Raw genomic sequence first — 19,852 nt, 5'->3', positions numbered from 1 at the left:
TTGGCAATGAAAACCAAGTCTGTGGTGTGATCGGCATAGACCTGCACCACTTTGTTCCAAACTGATCCTTCAAAGCTTTTTGAGAGCCAACTGGACTGCCAACAGTTCTTTTGGGTGATGAGGAAGCTCCTCTGATCCTCTGTCCAAAGTCCCGAAGCTTCCAACTGTCAAGTGTTGGTCCCACCCCGAATCCGAGGTGACGAGACACAACACAAGGTCTAAGATCCTCTGTTCAAGAGGGGTGACCTTCTGGAAGTTTGACTGGATCGAACCACCACTGAAGGCAACTTCTTATGGCATCCTAAAAGAGATGCATATCGACTCAAGATCTTCTCCTTGTCCCAAAATGATTGAGGTTGAAATGGAGAGAATAAACTTGACTCTGAATCACCATCCTTAAATAAAGTATTTTCTGTGATGGTGTCAGAAGATCTAACGGAACTAGTGACATTGTGTTTATCAGGATACATCTATTAAGGTCCTGACTCCTGGCGTCAAGGAAACCCAGATCATCGCCTATGTCGCTGCGTTGTACTAAGGCTAGACGCTCGACAAAAAACTTTTGTGATCAAGAGATCGGAACTAAGACGTCCTTGATCTCGACATTCGATTCGACTAGTGTCACCACGAAGTCCGAGATTCTCATGTTTAATGTCATGCCTCCTTCTAGATCTCCGACGTCGAGTGTCCTGAAAGACAGGGCGCCGAGCATCCTGTAAGACAGGGCGCCGAGCTTCCTGTAAGACGTGGCGCCGAGCTTCCTGTAAGACGTGGCGCCGAGCGTCCTGAAAGACGTGGTGCCGAGCGTCCTGAAAGACGTGGTGCAGAGCGTCCTGAAAGACGAGGCGCCGAGCGTCCTGTAAGACGTGGCACCGAGCTTCCTGTAAGACGAGGCTCCGAGCATCCTGTAAGACGTGGAGTCGAGCTTCCTGTAAGACGTGGAGCTGAGCGTCCTGTGAGACATGGCACCGAACATCCTGGAAGGTGTGGCGCCAAGCTTCCTGTAAGACGTGGCGTCGAGAGGTTAACAGAGCAAGACACCGAACGTCCTATAAGACGTGGTGCTAAGCGTCCTGGTGTCAGAAGAGACTAGTCTTGTTGACAGGAATACGCAATTCTTCTGAATGAGGTTCAAAGTTATCTGAAAATCCTTCATGAAGATCGTAAGAAAGAGCTCTGATAAGTCAATCATCCAGATACAGGGAGGCTCTGATGTCTCTTGAGTGCAGTATTCTGCTACATTAGCAAAAGTTTAATTGCAAAGCCTGCCTCTTAAACTCCTCTCTAGAACTGGGAGAGAGATCTATTGGAGCTAAAACTAAAGGAGGTTTCCCTATGAAAAGAAATTGTAATCCTCCTTCACAAGATGTACTGACCAAAGGTCTGCTCCCCTCTTCTCCCAAGATTGCCAGAAGTTATGTAGTCTGGTTCTACTGCCTGAAGGCGAAAACAGTCATACTCTGCTTTGCCTTGTGACCAGGCTGACATGAGACTTTAAATAGTTCATGATTTCAATGTCTCCATGGGGAACTTTGACTTCTGAACGAAGGCATTGAGAGCAGTTACATCCAGGACCGGATAAAAGCCTCCCTCTCCCAAAAGAGAGACATTTGATGTTGCAAAGATTGTTTTGCAGAGAGGTCTTATCAGAGATACTAACAAAGGAGGTTTCACTAGGAAAAAGATTTCGCATCCATCCTTTAGGAATAGCACGGACCTCAATGTTATCCTCCCCCATTGTCTGGAATCCTTAAGAGACTCGGTGATCCACCCAGGGGGCTGAAAAAAAAATCTCTGTGGGGCTGCCACAAGGTCCTCGACCTTAACGTGGTTAGACCTCTACCTTTGCTATCCCGGAATACCTGATAAGGAAGCTGGCTTCATGGGCTTATATGCCTCATTTACCTGAATTCCTTGAGAGACTCAGCAATCCACCCAGGGGGCTGTAACAGTCTCTGTGGGGCTGCCACAAGGTCCTCGACCTTAACGTGGCTAGACCTCCACCCTATATGACATATCTGTTTTAGACGTCATCATTTATTTAACTCCTTATTTCCTTTCCTCACTGGGCTATTTTTACTTATTGGAGCCCTTGGGCTTAAAGCATCTAACTTTTCCAACTAGGGTTGTAGCTTGGCTAGAGATAATAATAAAAATAATCTTGTACCCCAGATACAAGATCTAGAGGCCAGGTTATTCAGAGGAAAAAAGAAAGCTGTCTCTCCTTGGTCCTTCCGAGACTCTATATACTGTACAGTCTCCCATCATCCTTAAAGCTTCATTTATGACCACGTGTAAATTCAGAGGGTGGCGAACGTGATTCAACCGGCATAAAATAATTTGGAAACTAATCATAAAAACTTTCATGAGTTTCTAAATCAACTGAAGGACAAAAGGAATAAGGATCTTCTCCTTCTGAGAATCTCAAATTCAACAGGAGAAAAGTGATCACCAATGTCTTCTACTGACAAAGATCTTGGAAGACGTGGCGCCGAACGTTCTGAAAGACGTGGCGCCGAACGTCCTGAAAGACGTGGCGCCGAGCGTACTGAAAGACGTGGCGCCGATTGTCCTGAAAGACGTGGCGCCGAGCGTCCTGAAAGACGTGGCGCCGAGCGTCCTGAAAGACGTGGCGCCGAGCGTCCTGAAAGACGTGGCGCCGAGCGTCCTGAAAGACAAGGCGCCGATTGTCCTGAAAGACGTGGCGCCGAGCGTCCTGAAAGACTTAGCGCTGAGCGTAAAATGATCTTCATTACGTCACTCGGCGCGTTCGGTTCATCAGAGGGTTCTCATGTCCGACTGGCGCTCTGGAATAAAAACCGTGTCTATGTTGGTTCGTAAGCATTATAGTATTGCTATTATCAGCAAATGTGATGCAATGCAAGACTCTAACAGCAATATTAGTAGCTTAAAATCCAACGCTCTTTGCTTTCCCATGGCAAGGGCAAGCATTCTTGGAAATGTCAACGGGAACGCTCGATAGGACGTCTGCTCGTGAGCTAACGCCTCTCGTTTCCTTTGGCCGATCGACATTCCTTCTCCCAGGGGTTGGGGAGCTTGGAAGAGGTCTTAGGCTAGGAAAAAACGTCCACTGTGCCGAATAAATTCACTGCACTAATTTAGCGCTGAAACTTGCACTTTTAAACTCTTACACAAAAGACCAAAACTAGTCCTGCCCGTTGTGATAGATCTTTCTCTACTGCCAAGGGCTTGAATGAGAATGCAAAATCATTTCTAGTTCTTGCTATGTAAAATTGTAACAAAATATTTTTTATAAAATATTACCGTGATATTTACATTGTAAATAAATGTTTGAACACACTTACCCGGTAGTTACATATAACTACCGGTAAAGATAAATGTTATACATACTCACCCCGGTAGTTATATACAACTACCGGGAAAGTTACATGTTATACGATTCAAATGAACAGATATAGGAATAACATATATAAATAAATGTAAACAACCCTTAATTCTTAAAGGTTCCCAAAAATAGTGATGTTATTAAAATGAACAGATATCGCAATAACGTATATATATCTATGTAAACAACACTTAAATCTTAAGGGTTTCCAAAATAGTGGATTGCTACACTTTACAATTGGAACATATATGTGAATATACGAATAATACTAGAATCCCAACATCGAAAGAAAATAAACAACGATATCAAGAATTGTTGGAACTGCATCGGATTTTCATGAGGACTACGCAGCGAAAATTAACAATACGCTAGTTCTATTCAATCTTTGAAAATAGTATCGATGATTTAAATAACGAATACTAAAAAGACAAATATTTTCTTAAAAATTAATATAATCTTTTATATTAAAAGTTAAATACTTATTATAAGTTAGACTTCCTTTTCATTACTTACAAGAAAAAGCAAAGAAAATGATTACGCAACATATAACGTAGTACTACAGTGAACCCTCGTTTATCGCGGTAGATAGGTTCCAGACGCGGGCGCGATAGGTGAAAATCCGCGAAGTAGTGACAGCATATTTACCTATTTATTTAACATGTATATTCGGACTTTTAAAACCTTCCCTTGTACGTAGTACTGTTAACAAACCACCCTTTACACCCTGTAATGTACAGAACACTTAATGCATGTACTACAGCACCCTAAACTAAAACAGGCACAAATATTAAAGGCGATTTTATATCATGTGTTTCCTAAACACCTAAAAAGCACGATAAAAAATGGCAACCAATGTTTTGTTTACGTTCATCTCTGATCATAATGAAGAAACAAACTCATTTAGTGTACACATATATGTACGTATGGTTAGTTTTTGCATCGATTATATTGATTATACAGTACTGTATGTTGATTTTTTTATTACCAATGTTTTAGTTTACGTATTTTTCTTAGGACTTCCAAATGAAATCTTTTTCTTTATGACGCCGCCTGAAACGACGGCGTGTACGCTCAGTAAACAACCACGCTCAGAACAAACAAGGCATTTAACACGCATGATGATAGTGATAAATAATGATACAGTACATACAGTATTTACAGTACAAAGCATTTACAAAATATGTTACCTTACAAATATAAATTATACAGTACTTGTACGTAGCAAAGCAGGAAAACAATTTGAGAGAGAGAGAGAGAGAGAGAGAGAGAGAGAGAGAGAGAGAGAGAGAGAGAGAGAGAGAGAGAGAGAGAGATTGTTTTACGTACGTAAATGTAAATTTTAAACAAAAAAAATATGATAGGTTACAACATGTAGACTTTTAAAACCTTCCCTTTAACTTAATGCATACAGTACGTACATTACTAAACTATAAAACAGGTTAAAGTAAAAAATAAAGATTGTTACTGTACTCACCACGAAAGAAGTTCAAGAAAAACTTGAATGACGATGGCGATGAATTTGCTGCACAGTAGAAATGATGATGATGAAGCTGATGATGTGTTCTACTGTGCAGTCAATGATAGTATTTTACGTCTCTTCAGACGGAGGTGTCTTTTCCTGGGACACCTCTTCAACTTCTTCAATTTCTTCCGAAGGCGTACTAGCAGGAGGAACTGGCTCTTTTTTGCGAGGCTGAAAAAACATTGTGATCGGAAGTTGTTGCCGCTGCTTCTTTTTTCGATCCAAGAGCATCCTGTAGGGAGTCGTGATGTCATCGACCTTGTTGCAGAATTGCATCGAGCGAACCATATCCTCGTCCCACTCTTGCAACATTTCTTTCGCCTCCTTCATATGGTTGCAGAACTTGGCGAGCCGTTCTAATGTTAAGCCCGTTTCTTCTACATTTTCTTGGGTCTCTTCCTGGGTACCCTCACTCTCTTCCTCACTTGCCGATTTCGTCAGGTCTTCGAGGTCTGCGTCAGTTAGGGGCTGGGAATGGCAGTCCAACAACTCGTCGACGTCTTCAGTCGTCATGTCGCCAAACCCGTCACCCCCAATTATGGCAGCCAACTGCACAGATTTCCGTATTGCAGAGTGTTGGATTTCCGACGGAGTAAATCCCTTGTCGTCGTAAACAATATCGGGCCACAGCTTCTTCCAGCTCGCATTTACGGTTGCAGGTTTCATCTCTTGAAGTGCCTTTTGAATATTCTGCAGGCACGTGGCTATGGTGTACTGCCGCCAGTACGCCTTCAAGTTGAAGTCTTCATCCTCGTCATCTTGGGCAGCATCCACACACGCAACGAGGTCCGCCAAGGTATTCTTCGTGTAGAGGGCCTTGAACGCCCTGATAACCCCCTGGTCCATTGGTTGAATTAATGACGTGGTGTTGGGTGGCAGGAACTCAACCTGAACGCCCTCACGCGACAGGTCAGTTGCGTGTCCACCAGCGTTATCCATAAGGAGAAGGATCTTGAATGGCAAGCCCTTCTCTAAGAGATATTCATGGACTTGCGGGATGAAACACTGGTGGAACCAGTTGGAGGTCAGCATCTTCGTAATCCATGCTTTTTGATTATGCATCCAGTACACGGGAAGGAGATTCTTATTTTTGTTTTTCAAAGCGCGAGGATTTTTCGACTTATAAATAAGCCCCGGCTTTAACAAAAATCCAGCAGCATTGCCACACATCACGAGGGTAACGCGATCCTTGAATGCCTTAAAGCCAGAGGCTTTGGCTTCCTCTTTGAACAGGAAAGTTCGCGACGGCATTCTCTTCCAAAACAAGCCGGTTTCATCCATATTAAACACTTGTTCCGGCTTGTATCCACCTTCAGCGATAATGTTCTTGAAAGTCTGGTTCACGTAAGTTTCAGCAGCGGCAGTGTCAGCGGAAGCAGACTCCCCATGCAGGGAAACGCTTTTCAGGGCGAAGCGTTTCTGAAACTTCGCGAACCATCCTTTGCTGGCGGAAAAACGTTGTTTCTGACGCTGGGAATCAGTGGAGGTCCCTGGTTGAGGATCATCTACATCATCATCTTCTTCAGCATGGTCGCCATCGTCGTCATGAGGTTCCTTTGCCGCAAAATTCTCATACAAGCTCAAAGCCTTTGTTCGGATGGTGTTCGTATCCAACGCTATGTTCTTCTTCCGACAGTCGGCAATCCACACAGCTAAAGCACCTTCCATGCGTACGATCGTTTTATTACGCGTTGTAACGACTCGCTTCGCTGATCTGCTAAAGGTGATTGCAGCAGTCTTTCTAATGTTCGCCTCGTCCTTCCTGATGTAGCGAACGGTGGATTCGTTGATGCCAAAATGGCGGCCGGCGGCCGCGTAACTTCTACCATCTTTTAACATGTCGAGAAGCGTAACCTTCTCAGCTATCGTCATCATTCTTCGGTGGCGTTTAGGCTCACTACCAGCCTTACTAGAAGCAGAACGCTTGGGAGCCATTGTAACAGAAAGTTCAACAAAAAGTTCAACTTAAAACAGTCGCACACAGCACAGATTAAACTTCACAAAGTTAAGAACGTCTACTCAGCAATACGCGGAAAGAGAAAGTGAACGATGCAGACCCGCGAGAACTGTGATGCTGGAAGTTGAAGATGCGGGCAAAACACCAATCACAGGCTAGATAACAAAACTTGAGTTTTGATTCGTCATCTGTCAGCGCTTGAACCAATCACAACCCGTCTTACAGTACATGGTGCGTTGGTTACTCATAGAAGATGCCCCGCGCATACTGAACGTACGTAGATTAAGTACAAGGGTACCGTAATAATAATAAATAATGATAATACTGTACAGTACAGTAATAATAATAATAATAATGATTAATAATAATAACAATAATAATTTTATTAACAACAACAACAATAATAATAATAATAACAATAATAATAAAAATTTACGTACGTACGCTATTTTACGCCTCTCTCTCTCTCTCTCTCTCTCGTACGCTTACAGTACTTATTCGAAATGTGATTTTTGCAACAAAGAATATTATTGGATGCAGTACTGTACTACGTACGTATACATACAAAAGATTCATGGAAAAGAAGCACATCCATTACAGTACACACCATTCTAATATGGTATGACTGCATCTGATTTGCGTTTCATGTTCGATTTAATTTTACTACGTACTGAATTATCGTATGATCACATTCTCTTTTCGTGTTTTATTTCTTTCTGTGCTGAATTATATATCATATGTAATGCAATGAACAATCAGTAAGAGCAGATATTACTAATTACAGTATTAATGGAATTACAGGTAACAAAATATCGTATTTGGTTATCTTCAGATTTCGCGGTATTTTCGAATTTTCCGGAAAATCCGCAATATGTATATATATATGGGTTATGGGAAAACCCCGCGAAGTGGTGAATCCGCGATTGTCGAACCGCGAAGTAGCGAGGGTTCACTGTATGTTGCTTACGTCACACGATTGTGACGTCATAGAGATGGTGGAACGATCTCCGCCATCATGTTTAAAGAGTAGGTTCGTTAGTTTTACAGTAGGGGGAAAAAACTCCCATTCCTACCTCTGTTAAGATACAAACTTAGTTAAAGCACTAACACTCAGTAAAAACAAAATCCAACCAGCGAAGGTTAAAAATAAATTGTACATCACCAAAATAACTGTAATATACAGGTTACAGCGAGTGAAAAATCCAACATCTTGCCGCTAGCACGGCAGGGAATATATGAGGGTTCCTGGAATGGTTCCTAGGTACCTCGCTAGGGCGCAGGGGTGGTACACCTGGCTGTCCAATCGGTGATTGGCGCGAGTTTCGAATTTTCTGCCGTTGACGTCGGGGACGTAAGCTATACAGTGAACCCTCGTTTATCGCGGTAGATAGGTTCCAGTCGCGGCCGCGATAGGTGAAAATCCGCGAAGTAGTGACACCATATTTACCTATTTATTCAACATGTATATTCAGACTTTTAAAACCTTCCCTTGTACGTAGTACTGTTAACAAACTACCCTTTAATGTACAGAACACTTAATGCATGTACTACAGTACCCTAAACTAAAACAGGCACAAATATTAAAGATGATTTTATATCATGCATTTCCTAAACATGCTAAAAAGCACGATAAAAAATGGCAACCAATGTTTTGTTTACATTTATCTCTGATCATAATGTAGAAACAAACTGGAGGTAGACCTTTGCTTATTACCCAGACATATTTCCCATACTTTTCCCTTAGAACTACATCACATCTTCCTACTTTAGATATAGAGATATATATATATATATAATATATATATATATATATATATATATATATAATATATATATATATATATATATATATATATATATATGTGTGTGTGTGTGTATATATATATATATTTATATGTATACACATATGCATACCTACATATATACATAAATACATGCATACATATATATATATATTACTGTATATATATGGGTTATGGAAAAAATCCGCGAAGTGGTGAATCCGCGATGGTCGAACCGCGAAGTAGCGAGGGTTCACTGTATATATAACTACCGGGTAAGTCTTATGTTTAAAATAATTATGCAACATATTACGTAGTACTATGTTGCTTACGTCACACGATTGTGACGTCATAGAGATGGTGGAATGATCTCCGCCATCACATTTAAAGAGTAGGTTCGTTAGTTTTACAGTAGGGGGAAAAAACTCCCATTCCTACCTCTGTTAAGATACAAACTTAGTTAAAGCACTAACACTCAGTAAAAATAAAACCCAACCAGCGAAGGTTAAAAATGAATTGTACATCACCAAAATAACTGTAATATACAGATTACAGCGAGTGAAAAATCCATCTTGCCGCTAGCACGGCAGGGAATATATGCAGGTTCCTGGAATGGTTCCTAGGTACCTAACTAGGGCGCAGGGGTGGTACACCTGGCTATCCAATCGGTGATTGGCGCGAGTTTCGAATTTTCTGCCGTTGACGTAAGCTATATATATAACTACCGGGTAAGTCTTATGTTTAAAAATTTAGTGTAATTTTGTTTATGTCGGCAATTGATTATGATGGAAATGCTCTCCATTTAGTGTAAAGCTATTGTTACTCATGTGAAATTAAAAAATAACAGCAAAATAAGGCCTCAAAGATCTGATTCTGGCTTAATTTTCAGGGAAGGCCAACACATTTTCTACTGCAAAGCTTTTGAAATGATTGCCAAGAAAACAAAAAAGGCGACGATGTCAATCATAAGGTAAGGAATTAGTTGTGATTTACTTTATCATAATGGAAGGATTTATTTGTGATTTACTTTCTCATAATCTAAAGATTTATTTGTGATTTACTTTTAGTTTGTGACCTGGGAAGGGGGTGTCCAGCTAGCGGTTGTGACCTGGGAAGGGAGGACTGGGGGGGCTTGCCCCTGGCTAGGGGCTGTGACCTGGGAAGGGGGGTCCAGGGGGCTTGCCCCCAGGCTAGGGGTTGTGACCTGGGAACTACTAGGTTAGGTTAGGTGGGTTTGTTAGGTTCTGTACCTTTTTACAAATCTCAAAAGTTAAATATGATATTTTAATTATAAAATAAATTTTTGAATATACTTACCCGGTGAATATATAATAGCTGAGCCTCCGGCGGCTCGACAGAAAAAACACAAAAACTCGCAAGCGATCGCTATGAAGGTTGCGGGTGTGCCCACTAGCGCCAACTATCGGCCAGATACCGCATATACATGTAAACAGACCCAATTCTTCTCATCCCGCTGGGTCTCTATATATTCACCGGGTAAGTATATTCAAAAATTTATTTTATAATTAAAATATCATTTTTAAATATTTAACTTAGCCGGTGAATATATAATAGCTGATTCACACCCATGGTGGTGGGTAGAGACCAGAGTTAATAAAGTTTACAGCGTATATGCTTAGAGTTTTTGACAGTTATATCATAACAAAACCCAAATATATATAGGTACCTGGTAAGGAAGTTGACTTAGACGATTACTCTGCCTTGTTAGTCTGTCTTCCTCACGAAGCCCAGCGATCCTCTTAGGATGCTGAAAGACTCCCAGGAGCTGAAGTATCAAGGGCTGCAACCCATACAACAGGACCTCATCAAACCCCTAATCTGGGCGCTCTCAAGAAATGACATTTGACCACCCGCCAAATCAAAAAAGGATGCGAAAGGCTTCTTAGCCTTCCGTACAACCCAATTAAAAAACATTTCAAGAGCAGATTAAAAGGATATTGGAATTAAGGGAATGTAGTGGTAGAACCCTTACCCACTACTGCACTCGCTGTAACGAATGGACCCAGTGTGTAGCAGTCCTCGTAAAGAGTCTGGACATCTTTTAAGTAAAATGACGCGAATACCGACTTGCTTCTCCAAACGGTCGCGTCCATAATACTTTGCAGAGATCTATTTTGCTTAAAGGCCACGGAAGTTGCCATAGCTCTTACTTCGTGCGTCTTAACCTTAAGCAAGCATCGGTCTTTTTCATTCAAGTGAGAATGAGCCTCTCGTATTAAAAATCTGATAAAATATGACAAAGCATTCTTTGACATAGGCAATGATGGTTTCTTAACTGAGCACCATAATGCCTCAGATCCACCTCGTAAGGACTTAGTACGAGCTAAGTAGAACTTAAGAGCTCTAACTGGACACAGCACTCTTTCAAGTTCGTTGCCTACGATCTCTGACAGGCAAGGTATATCAAAAGACTTAGGCCAAGGACGAGAAGGCAGTTCATTTTTGGCCAGGAAACCAAGTTGAAGTGAACATGTAGCTTTTTCTGTAGAAAAGCCGATGTTCTTACTGAAGGCATGAATTTCACTGACCCTTTAAGCCGAAGCCAAGCACACTAGGAAAAGCGTCTTGAGGGTGAGATCCTTCAGGGAGGCTGAATGTAATGGCTCAAACCTGTCTGACATGAGGAACCTTAGGACCACGTCTAAGTTCCATCCAGGAGTTGCCAAACGACGTTCCTTAGAGGTCTCGAAAGACTTAAGGAGATCTTGGAGATCTTTATTGTTGGAAAGATCTAAGCCTCTATGACGAAAGACCGAAGCCAACATGCTCCTGTAGCCCTTAATCGTGGGAGCTGAGAGGGAGCGAACATTTCTCAGATGTAAAAGAAAATCTCCGATTTGGGCTACAGAGGTACTGGAAGAGGACACAGATGCTGGCTTGCACCAGTCTCGAAAGACTTCCCACTTCGACTGGTATACTCTGATGGTAGAAGCTCTCCTAGCTCTCGCAATCGCACTGGCTGCCTCCTTCGAAAAGCCTCGAGCTCTTGAGAGTCTCTCGATAGTCTGAAGGCAGTCAGACGAAGCGCGGGGAGGCTTTGATGAACATTCTTTACGTGGGCTGACGTAAGAGATCTACCCTTAGAGGAAGACTTCTTGGAATGTCTACCAGCCATTGAAGTACCTCGGTGAACCACTCTCGCGGGCCAGAGGGTAGCAACCAACGTCAACCTTGTCCCTTCGTGAGAGGCGAACTTCTGCAGTACCTTGTTGACTATCTTGAATGGTGGGAATGCATATAAGTCCAGATGAGACCAATCCAGTAGAAACGCGTCTATGTGGATTGCTTCTGGATCTAGGACTGGTGAGCAATAGATTGGTAACCTTTTGGTCAACGAGGTGGCAAAGAGGTCTATGGTGGGTTGACCCCAAGTAGCCCAAAGACACTTGCCCACGTCCTTGTGGAGGGTCCATTCCGTGGGTATCACCTGACCCCTCCGACTGAGACAGTCTGCCAAGACGTTCAAGTCCCCCTGGATGAATCTCGTCAATAGGGAGATGCCTCGATTTCTTGACCATATGAGAAGGTCCCTTGCGATCTCGTACAGCGTGAGGGAGTGTGTGCCTCCTTGCTTGGAGATGTACGCCAAAGCTGTGGTGTTGTCTGAGTTGACCTCTACCACTTTGTTTCGAAGAAAGCTTTCGAATTTCATCAAGGCCAAGTGGACTGCTAATAGCTCCTTGCCGTTGATGTGCATGCTCTTCTGACTTGAGGTCCACAGACCCGAGCATTCCCGACCGTCAAGGGTCGCACCCCAACCCAAATCCGACGAGTCTGAGAACACCACGTGGTTTGGGTTCTTGACTGCTAGGGATAGTCCCTCTCTCAGACTGATATTGCTGTCCCACCATTTCAGGCATGCCTTTACTGGTTCGGAAACTGGGAATGATACAGTCTCTAACGTCTTGTCCTTGTTCCAGTGAGAGGCTAGATGGAACTGGAGAGGCCGAAGGTGTAGTCTCCCTAGCGAGACAAACTGCTCCAGGGATGAGAGAGTCCCTACGAGACTGTTCCAACTCCTGACTGAACAAACGTTCTCTTTTCAGCATTAGTTGGACTTTGAGCAGGGCTTGTTCTATTCGGGTGGCAGACGGAAAAGCCCGAAAAACTGGACTGCGAATCTCCATCCCCAAATATAGAATAATCTGGGATGGGATCAGTTGGGACTTTTCTAGGTTGACCAAAAGTCCCAACTCCCTGGCCAGACTCAACGTCCAATGTAGATCCTGCAGACAGCGAAGACTGGACGATGCTCTGAGAAGCCAGTCGTCCAAGTACAGGGAGGCTCGGATTCCCGATAGATGGAGGAATTTTGCCACATTCCTCATGAGCCTCGTAAACACGAGAAGAGCAGGACTGAGGCCAAAGCACAGGGCTCGAAACTGGTACCCCACATTCCTGTAAACAAACCTCAGAAACGGTTGGGAATCCGGGTGTATAGGAATGTGGAAGTATGCATCCTGAAGGTCGAGAGAGACCATCCAGTCGCCTTCCATTACAGCTGTCAAGACAGCCTGGAAGACTTCATCGTGAAGTTTGTCTTGACAATGAACACATTGAGCGCACTTGCTTCTTACGTACTCCTGCAGTGAACGTGGCTGCCAGATCATTGGAGCCATCCCTGATAGACTTGTTCCTGCAGAGAACGTGGCTGTCAGATTATTGGAGCCATCCCTGATAGCCTTGTTTATGCATGACATAATTGTACAGCAAAACTTCAAACGCTCGAAAAAAAACTCCTAACAGGAGATGGTCTAGCTCTGAAGCCGACCATAAAATCTTGGAGCGTCTCATGGCCAGGCGCCAGGGAGAGTCTATGAGGTTTGAGAAGTCTATCTGGGCAGAGGCAGGAACTCCCAAGCCGAGAACTTCTCCCGTGTCATACCAGACTCTCGCTCTATAAGCCAGCTTAAAAGGAGGGAAAGCAAAGGCTGTCTCCCCCAAACTCCTCCTGGTGATTAACCAGTCGCCTAGCAAACGTAAAGCTCTCTTAGAAGAGCGAGAGAGCACTAGCTTAGAAAACAACGGCTTCGAAGTAGCTAGGCCTAGTGTAAACTCTGACGTTTAGGCGAACGAGGAGCAGCAGATACAAAAAGATCCGGACAAAGATCCTTAAAAATCAGCATGATTTATTTAAAGTCCATAGAGGGCTGAGCAGCTTTAGGCTCCTCTCCGTCTGACAGAGTCCTCAAGGGAATATCAGTAGGAGGGGGATCAGCAACTTCCTCATCTGAAGGAACCTTGTCCGACAATTGCCGAGTCTCAAGCAAGGGAGAGACCTGCCGTGGTGGCAATGCTTGACAAGCAGAGTCCACACGCAAAGGAGCAACAGTAGCAGTCAAGGACGCTATGTCATGTAACTGCTTAAAAGGACTGACCAGCAACAACAACAGGTGCGGGAGGACGCTCGACGTCAACTCGAGACTGCCTTGACTGCCTAGACTGAGCAGTCAAAACAACTCTTGACTGCGGTGCTTGACGCTCAACGTCAAAACAAGTCAACTATGCTGGTTGGCGAACGTCCTGAACGTCAACAAGAGCAAGCGGCAGCGGCTGAACGTCCACAAGCGGCTGAGAGTCAACACGGGACTGCATCGAGTGAGGCTCTACAAAACATGATTGACGTGACTTTGTAACGTCAATGTCAACAGGACGAGCAAAGGCTCATTTGGGCGGCTGACGGCCAGGATCTCGATCAGCTAAGCGGCGAGGATCATCGTGAACCTGCTCAGCGGAATAGTCCTCCATAAGAGAGGCAAGCTTATTCTGCATGTCTTGCAGTACAACCCATTTAGGATCAACGGGAATGGGTGCGGTAAGAGACGAGGGTAACGTCTGTGACTGCAACACCTTGCCTACAATAAGACTCTCGGAGCCTGTGTTACGCTTTTGTTTAGGCGGCGAGCAGTCTTCCGATGACTGCATAGGGTCAGAGCTGTCCCAATGGCTACAACCAGGACGCTGGACCTGTCCTGAAGGGACTGACTTTCGCTTTAAGGGCCTCGAAACCTTGCTCCACGGTTTCTTACGCGAAAAGCCTTCGGATGACGAGGAGAAAATCGTCTCGCTCGTCTTATGGTAGGGGCGGTCTTGATGAGACACGCCTGAAACCATAGAGGGAACGTCTGTTCGCTGATCAAGGCCTCTCGAACCCATAAATCGTACGACATTACTTCTCCCTGGGGCTTGGGAGCTTGCAAGAGGTCTCGGACTAGGCGAACGACAGGCACGAACAGACGAACCCTCGGTCGCAACACTGATAACACTTTGCGCAATTATCACTTTATCACTACGATTTTCTGTTTTGCACTTACTTCACTGAAATCGAATTTTTCAATAATTCACATTAGGCATGAATAAAACTGATTTCTACCTGAAGCACGCAATTCTACCCTACATCAAAAGGTTATAATTGCGAAATAAGTCGTATAATGTAAGCACACTAATACAAGCAAAAAACAGTAAACATATATATCGAATATATAAAGATAAAAAGATCAGTGACTGGGGAGGAGACTAAACACTAGTTCATTCAAAACTACGTTTTCAATCTCTCACCGTACAGTGCCTTGGGACGAGAATAAAAACTAAAAAAGTTTTATCCTTTCTCCCCGTACAGAGACTTGGGACGAGAGTAAAAAAAAAAAGACTGACTCGAGAACAACGTTACTCGCTTGGGACGAGAATAAAGATCGGAACGTTCTCTCTCCCTCTCTCTCTTGATTTCACACCGAAGAGAAAAGCCCACTCACCTTTCGTCAATAAACAGGTTATTTGACCAAAGGAAAAAACTGAAAGGACTAAAAAAATGAAAATTAACAAGTTCCTTTAAATTACTATTTAAAACATTTCAGTTTGAAAGAAGAATGAACAAAACGTCAGAATCGATTTACTCTTTCTGCAAAGTGAAACCGTGATTCTCTCTTTCTCTATCGTAACGATAAAGCACAAACTAAACGTTAGTTCATCTTTGAAACAGCACGAAGACTATTCAAAGAAAATCTTTCATAAAATATCTACTAAAAAATATTCATTTAATAAGTTTTAAATCATTTGCTCTGTAAAAGTTATTTACGATTGAAAGGGCTCAACGTTGTTTAACTTCGGTTTCCAAGTTAGGACCGCCTACTCTCGGATTAGGGGAGGAATAGGTAAGGTCGCATATAAACAAATCATTAAAATTTATCTTGATGTTTATTATAAATGGAAAGCTAATCGAAGAGGCCTAATAAAGGCGGTTGAGATATAAAATATATAGAGGAAAATCTATAATTAACAACAACAATTTATAACGTGATAAGATAATTGCTAAAAGCCTAAAACACACTTCCGTACTAAGGGAAGGGTCGGCCATTTTTAAAAGTCAAAGAAAGTCCAAAAAACAATCCAAAGTCATCAACAATTAAATCTATCCAAAAAAGAGATTTAAGTTGAAGATAAAACACCTGCACTGCGAAAGCTCAAACCAAAAGGAAGTACTTCACCAAGACTGTTGAAAAACTCCAGGTTAACAGCGAGTAATGGTACGTCTTGTCGATCAGACCGACAGAGAAGAATTGGGTCTGTTTACATGTATATGCGGTATCTGGCCGATAGTTGGCGCTAGTGGGCACACCCGCAACCTTCATAGCGATCGCTCGCGAGTTTTTGTGTTTTTTCTGTCGAGCCACCGGAGGCTCAGCTATTATATATTCACCGGCTAAGTTAAATATTTAAAAAATCACATTTTGGCCTAATTTCAACCATTTACATGAACCATATATTTTTCAACTGGTTATCGTGGGATTATTTTGCATTTCTGACCATTACTATTGCTGCAAATCACTCGTATATGACATTTCCCCAACCAAAAAAACACAGTTTCCCACTGGGGTCTCCCATAATTGTCTTTACATAAGGGGGTCTAAAAAATCATGAACGGGTGGATTGCCCCAATAATCATGGTCAGAAATGCATAAAACACAAGATAACGAGTAGGAAAAATATATGGTTCATGTATTTGGCTAGAAATTAAGGTATTATTACAGTTTCATCCATTATGGGAAATCTATTATAATAATATATTTCCCGAGTAAAGCAAGTCTTTTGTAGTATTTCTGTAAAATATTATCTGTCGCAAATGCCTAGTTCTTTATATATCGACGATCAAACTCACGCTACTCATGTCTTCCTCCCAGATTTTTTCTAAGTCTGTTGTTATTGTTGACTGTCTTGTATTTGCTTAAATGAGCCCTGTAACCACTATAATCCGCAGACAAACTAGTCCACTATAAAGTCTTCCACGTTTGGCCAATCACAGCGCCTATCCACTATGACGTCATACATGTTTGGCCAATCACAGCGCGACAATACATCATTTTTCCCATGCATTTCATTTCGTTCTTAGAAATGGAGGCAACAGCAAGCACGTCATCTCATGTTGCACAAGAAGTTGAAATTCCATCTTCTTGTCCTGACTGTTTCCTAACTTACAATGAATTTGTTGCAAGTTATTAGGGGAATATTGAAAACCTAGTGGATTTGTGCCAGAGACACAATTTAATTTTACAAAATAAAAATTGTCCTGCATGTCAAGGAACCTTCCCAACGGCTTCACGTTTTCCTCAAAGCAGCAGCACATCTTGATGAACCAACAGTTTAAGGTAAGCTTCATTAATTTATAGAGTATATTATAATGGTGATAGTATAACGATGTATACAGCAGTACCATCACTTTGGATTTGGTTTGATGGATGTGTTAGGTAGTGGCTGTAAGGGGGGGGGGCCCTCGCAGGGGCTAGGCCTATGTAGGGGTACTGGGCCCTAGGTTAGGTGGTTGAATTAGGTTCGGTAGTGTCCCGAAATTCACTGTGGCCTTAAGGGGGGTCGCCCCCCCCCCCCGGTAGGGCTAGGTAGGGGTATAGGGGGAGAGGTGGTGGAAGGATAAGTATTCATTTATTGCAAATATCATTTGATGCCCCCCCCCCCACCCAAAACCCCGGTTCCCACCTGGTGTCCCCCATAATTGTTGGGATGAAGTAGGGTCTTTCTGCATTCTAGAACAACTTGTTGTTTTAACTCCAATTACATAGTAAATCTCTAAATCGGATGGTTTGCGGTCAAAATAAACGTTAAATTCGTTGGAACTACAGTATTTCTGATGCAACAAATATATTTTTATTCCAGTTTCCCCATAATGGATGAAACTGTAAATTTACCGAAATTAAAGTATCATATATTTACCCCATAAAATGGCAACCCTATTTGAATTTTAAGAAATATCGTTTTGGTCAGTAGTATCACACTCATGAATCATATTGTATTAAAAACAATTGTAACATTGGAATTTTGGAACACACACACACACACTCTCTCTCTGCGACTTGATTATTATTACGTATCTATAGTGGGTGAAACGACTCAAGAGAGAGCGAACTGACTCCAAGTTGGCATAATGACTTTGGCCAAAACAACCATTTAGAGTGGGCGAACTGACATGTGGGCAAAATGACTGTATACCCCTTACCCCGTAAGAAAGTTAGGTTAAGGAGAGGACACAGAGTCACACGGGGATATACAGAACCCAAAGTTAGGTTGTATTCCAGTTTGTTTCCCTTGTGACGCAAAATTTTTCAGGCATGAAAATAGGTTGTCTGAATTTGCACTTGTCAGTCAGATTCTAAAGCTTATGGATCATGAGAAACAAAAATAATGTAAAAGGGAACCTGTCTGTGAGCAACGGAAGTTACATATAAACAAGTGATTTAGCAAGAAGTTTCTCGAAAAGTTATAAATACATTTATATGCAGGAAGTGTTAATGTTATTATTCAGAAATTTCTCCCATTATTCATCTTTCAGGGCATTAAACAGGATTATTCAACACACAGTACTGTAGTTCAAAACAACATGAGCAACAAGAAAAGAAAGTTCAAATCATGAGAAACATTACACAATTCAAGGTCATCAGGAATGCCAATCTTGAAAACCATTCTGGCCTAAAAGTCACATATGGTTACGGCACAATAAATTATTTCAAAATAAACAGCAACAAACATGGAATTCAAGGTCATCCAACCTGTATCGATCTTGACTTGAGCCCTTCACGAGCCCTTACTGATAGCCTGACAGGTGGTCATACCGGTATCTAAACAGAAAATTGTTGGTGGAGCCATTAATAACATATGTAAACGCGAACAGGTAATTGAAATGTAGGAGACAACACTAAGGACTGGACGAGAACCAACTGAGCAGCTCAAGGTCAGGTAAATTTCTCAGAATCGACCACTAACATCAACAGAAAATCCAGCAATTTCTGATCCCAGTCCAATGCTATTAGTTAGCTGGAAATAAAAGGCAATCACATGTAGGAGGATGCTTTGAGTATGTAATACAATGGAATAACAATCCGTAACAAAGCACAAAATAGATCAAATTCGCTTGAAAATAGCATAAAAAGAGACGGAGGGATCAGCTTATTTCACACTACTCGATTTCTGACGTCACCAATACTATCTAATTAACTTTTCTGACACAATTTTCAATGAAAACTGACTCGCCATCAATTGGAAATCGTACACAGCGCACTTAGTGTTTTTTTTCAACACTTGACATATAATGAAGTTCTTCACGACACACGAAATTTCGGGAAAAATATGTAGCTTACTCACCAAGACAGTTGCCATCGTCCCTCAAGGGTTCTCGATAAACAAGTGTGACGTCACGGGTACACACATTATCACTTTTTATTGAATTTGTGATATATTGCAATTGAAATTTGCCTCCGATTACCTGTTTTCGGTAATAAGATTACATTTATAAGTTTTTTAAATAGTTCCTTAATTATTTTCATTGATAATTCCCTGTATAATAAAGACGACCAGAGATTTCTCCCGTGAAGTCATCAAATTACCAACAGCGTACAGTTCCTAAAGGTGATACAAAACTTTCCATAGATTCATTTTAAGTTTTTTTTTTTTTTTACGTTACACAAAGTAGAATCACAGCAGTTCCATAATTACTGTAATATAAGAGATATAAATTGATCTACATGGTAGAGATCGTGAAACTGACCTGATATTGGACAAGAATTGTTGTAGCACATGCCACGATTTAAGAGAAGCTAGACCTTGTCAACCACAAGACAAGGCAGTCACTTACAGTTACAGTATTACTAAGTATGCTGGTATTTTTACAGTATTGAAAAAAAGTATTAGCGATGTCTGTT

At 42.1% G+C, this 19,852-nt stretch overlaps 1 protein-coding gene across 1 annotated transcript in view; it reads right to left on the bottom strand.

The window, feature by feature from the left end:
- The window catches only part of bbx (bobby sox), a 504,832-nt gene extending 485,383 nt beyond the window's left edge, over positions 1 to 19,449 (bottom strand). Inside the window, exon 1 of the mRNA XM_068386245.1 lies at positions 19,296 to 19,449. Within this exon, the coding sequence (XP_068242346.1) occupies positions 19,296 to 19,310 (15 nt within the window). The 5' untranslated portion in view covers positions 19,311 to 19,449. The remainder of the gene's footprint in view (positions 1 to 19,295) is intronic.
- Between the last annotated feature and the right edge of the window lie 403 nt (positions 19,450 to 19,852).

The sequence above is a fragment of the Palaemon carinicauda genome, chromosome 1, assembly GCF_036898095.1.
Source record: "Palaemon carinicauda isolate YSFRI2023 chromosome 1, ASM3689809v2, whole genome shotgun sequence".
NCBI lineage: Eukaryota > Metazoa > Arthropoda > Malacostraca > Decapoda > Palaemonidae > Palaemon > Palaemon carinicauda.
This window is presented reverse-complemented; position numbering and strand designations above follow the sequence as displayed.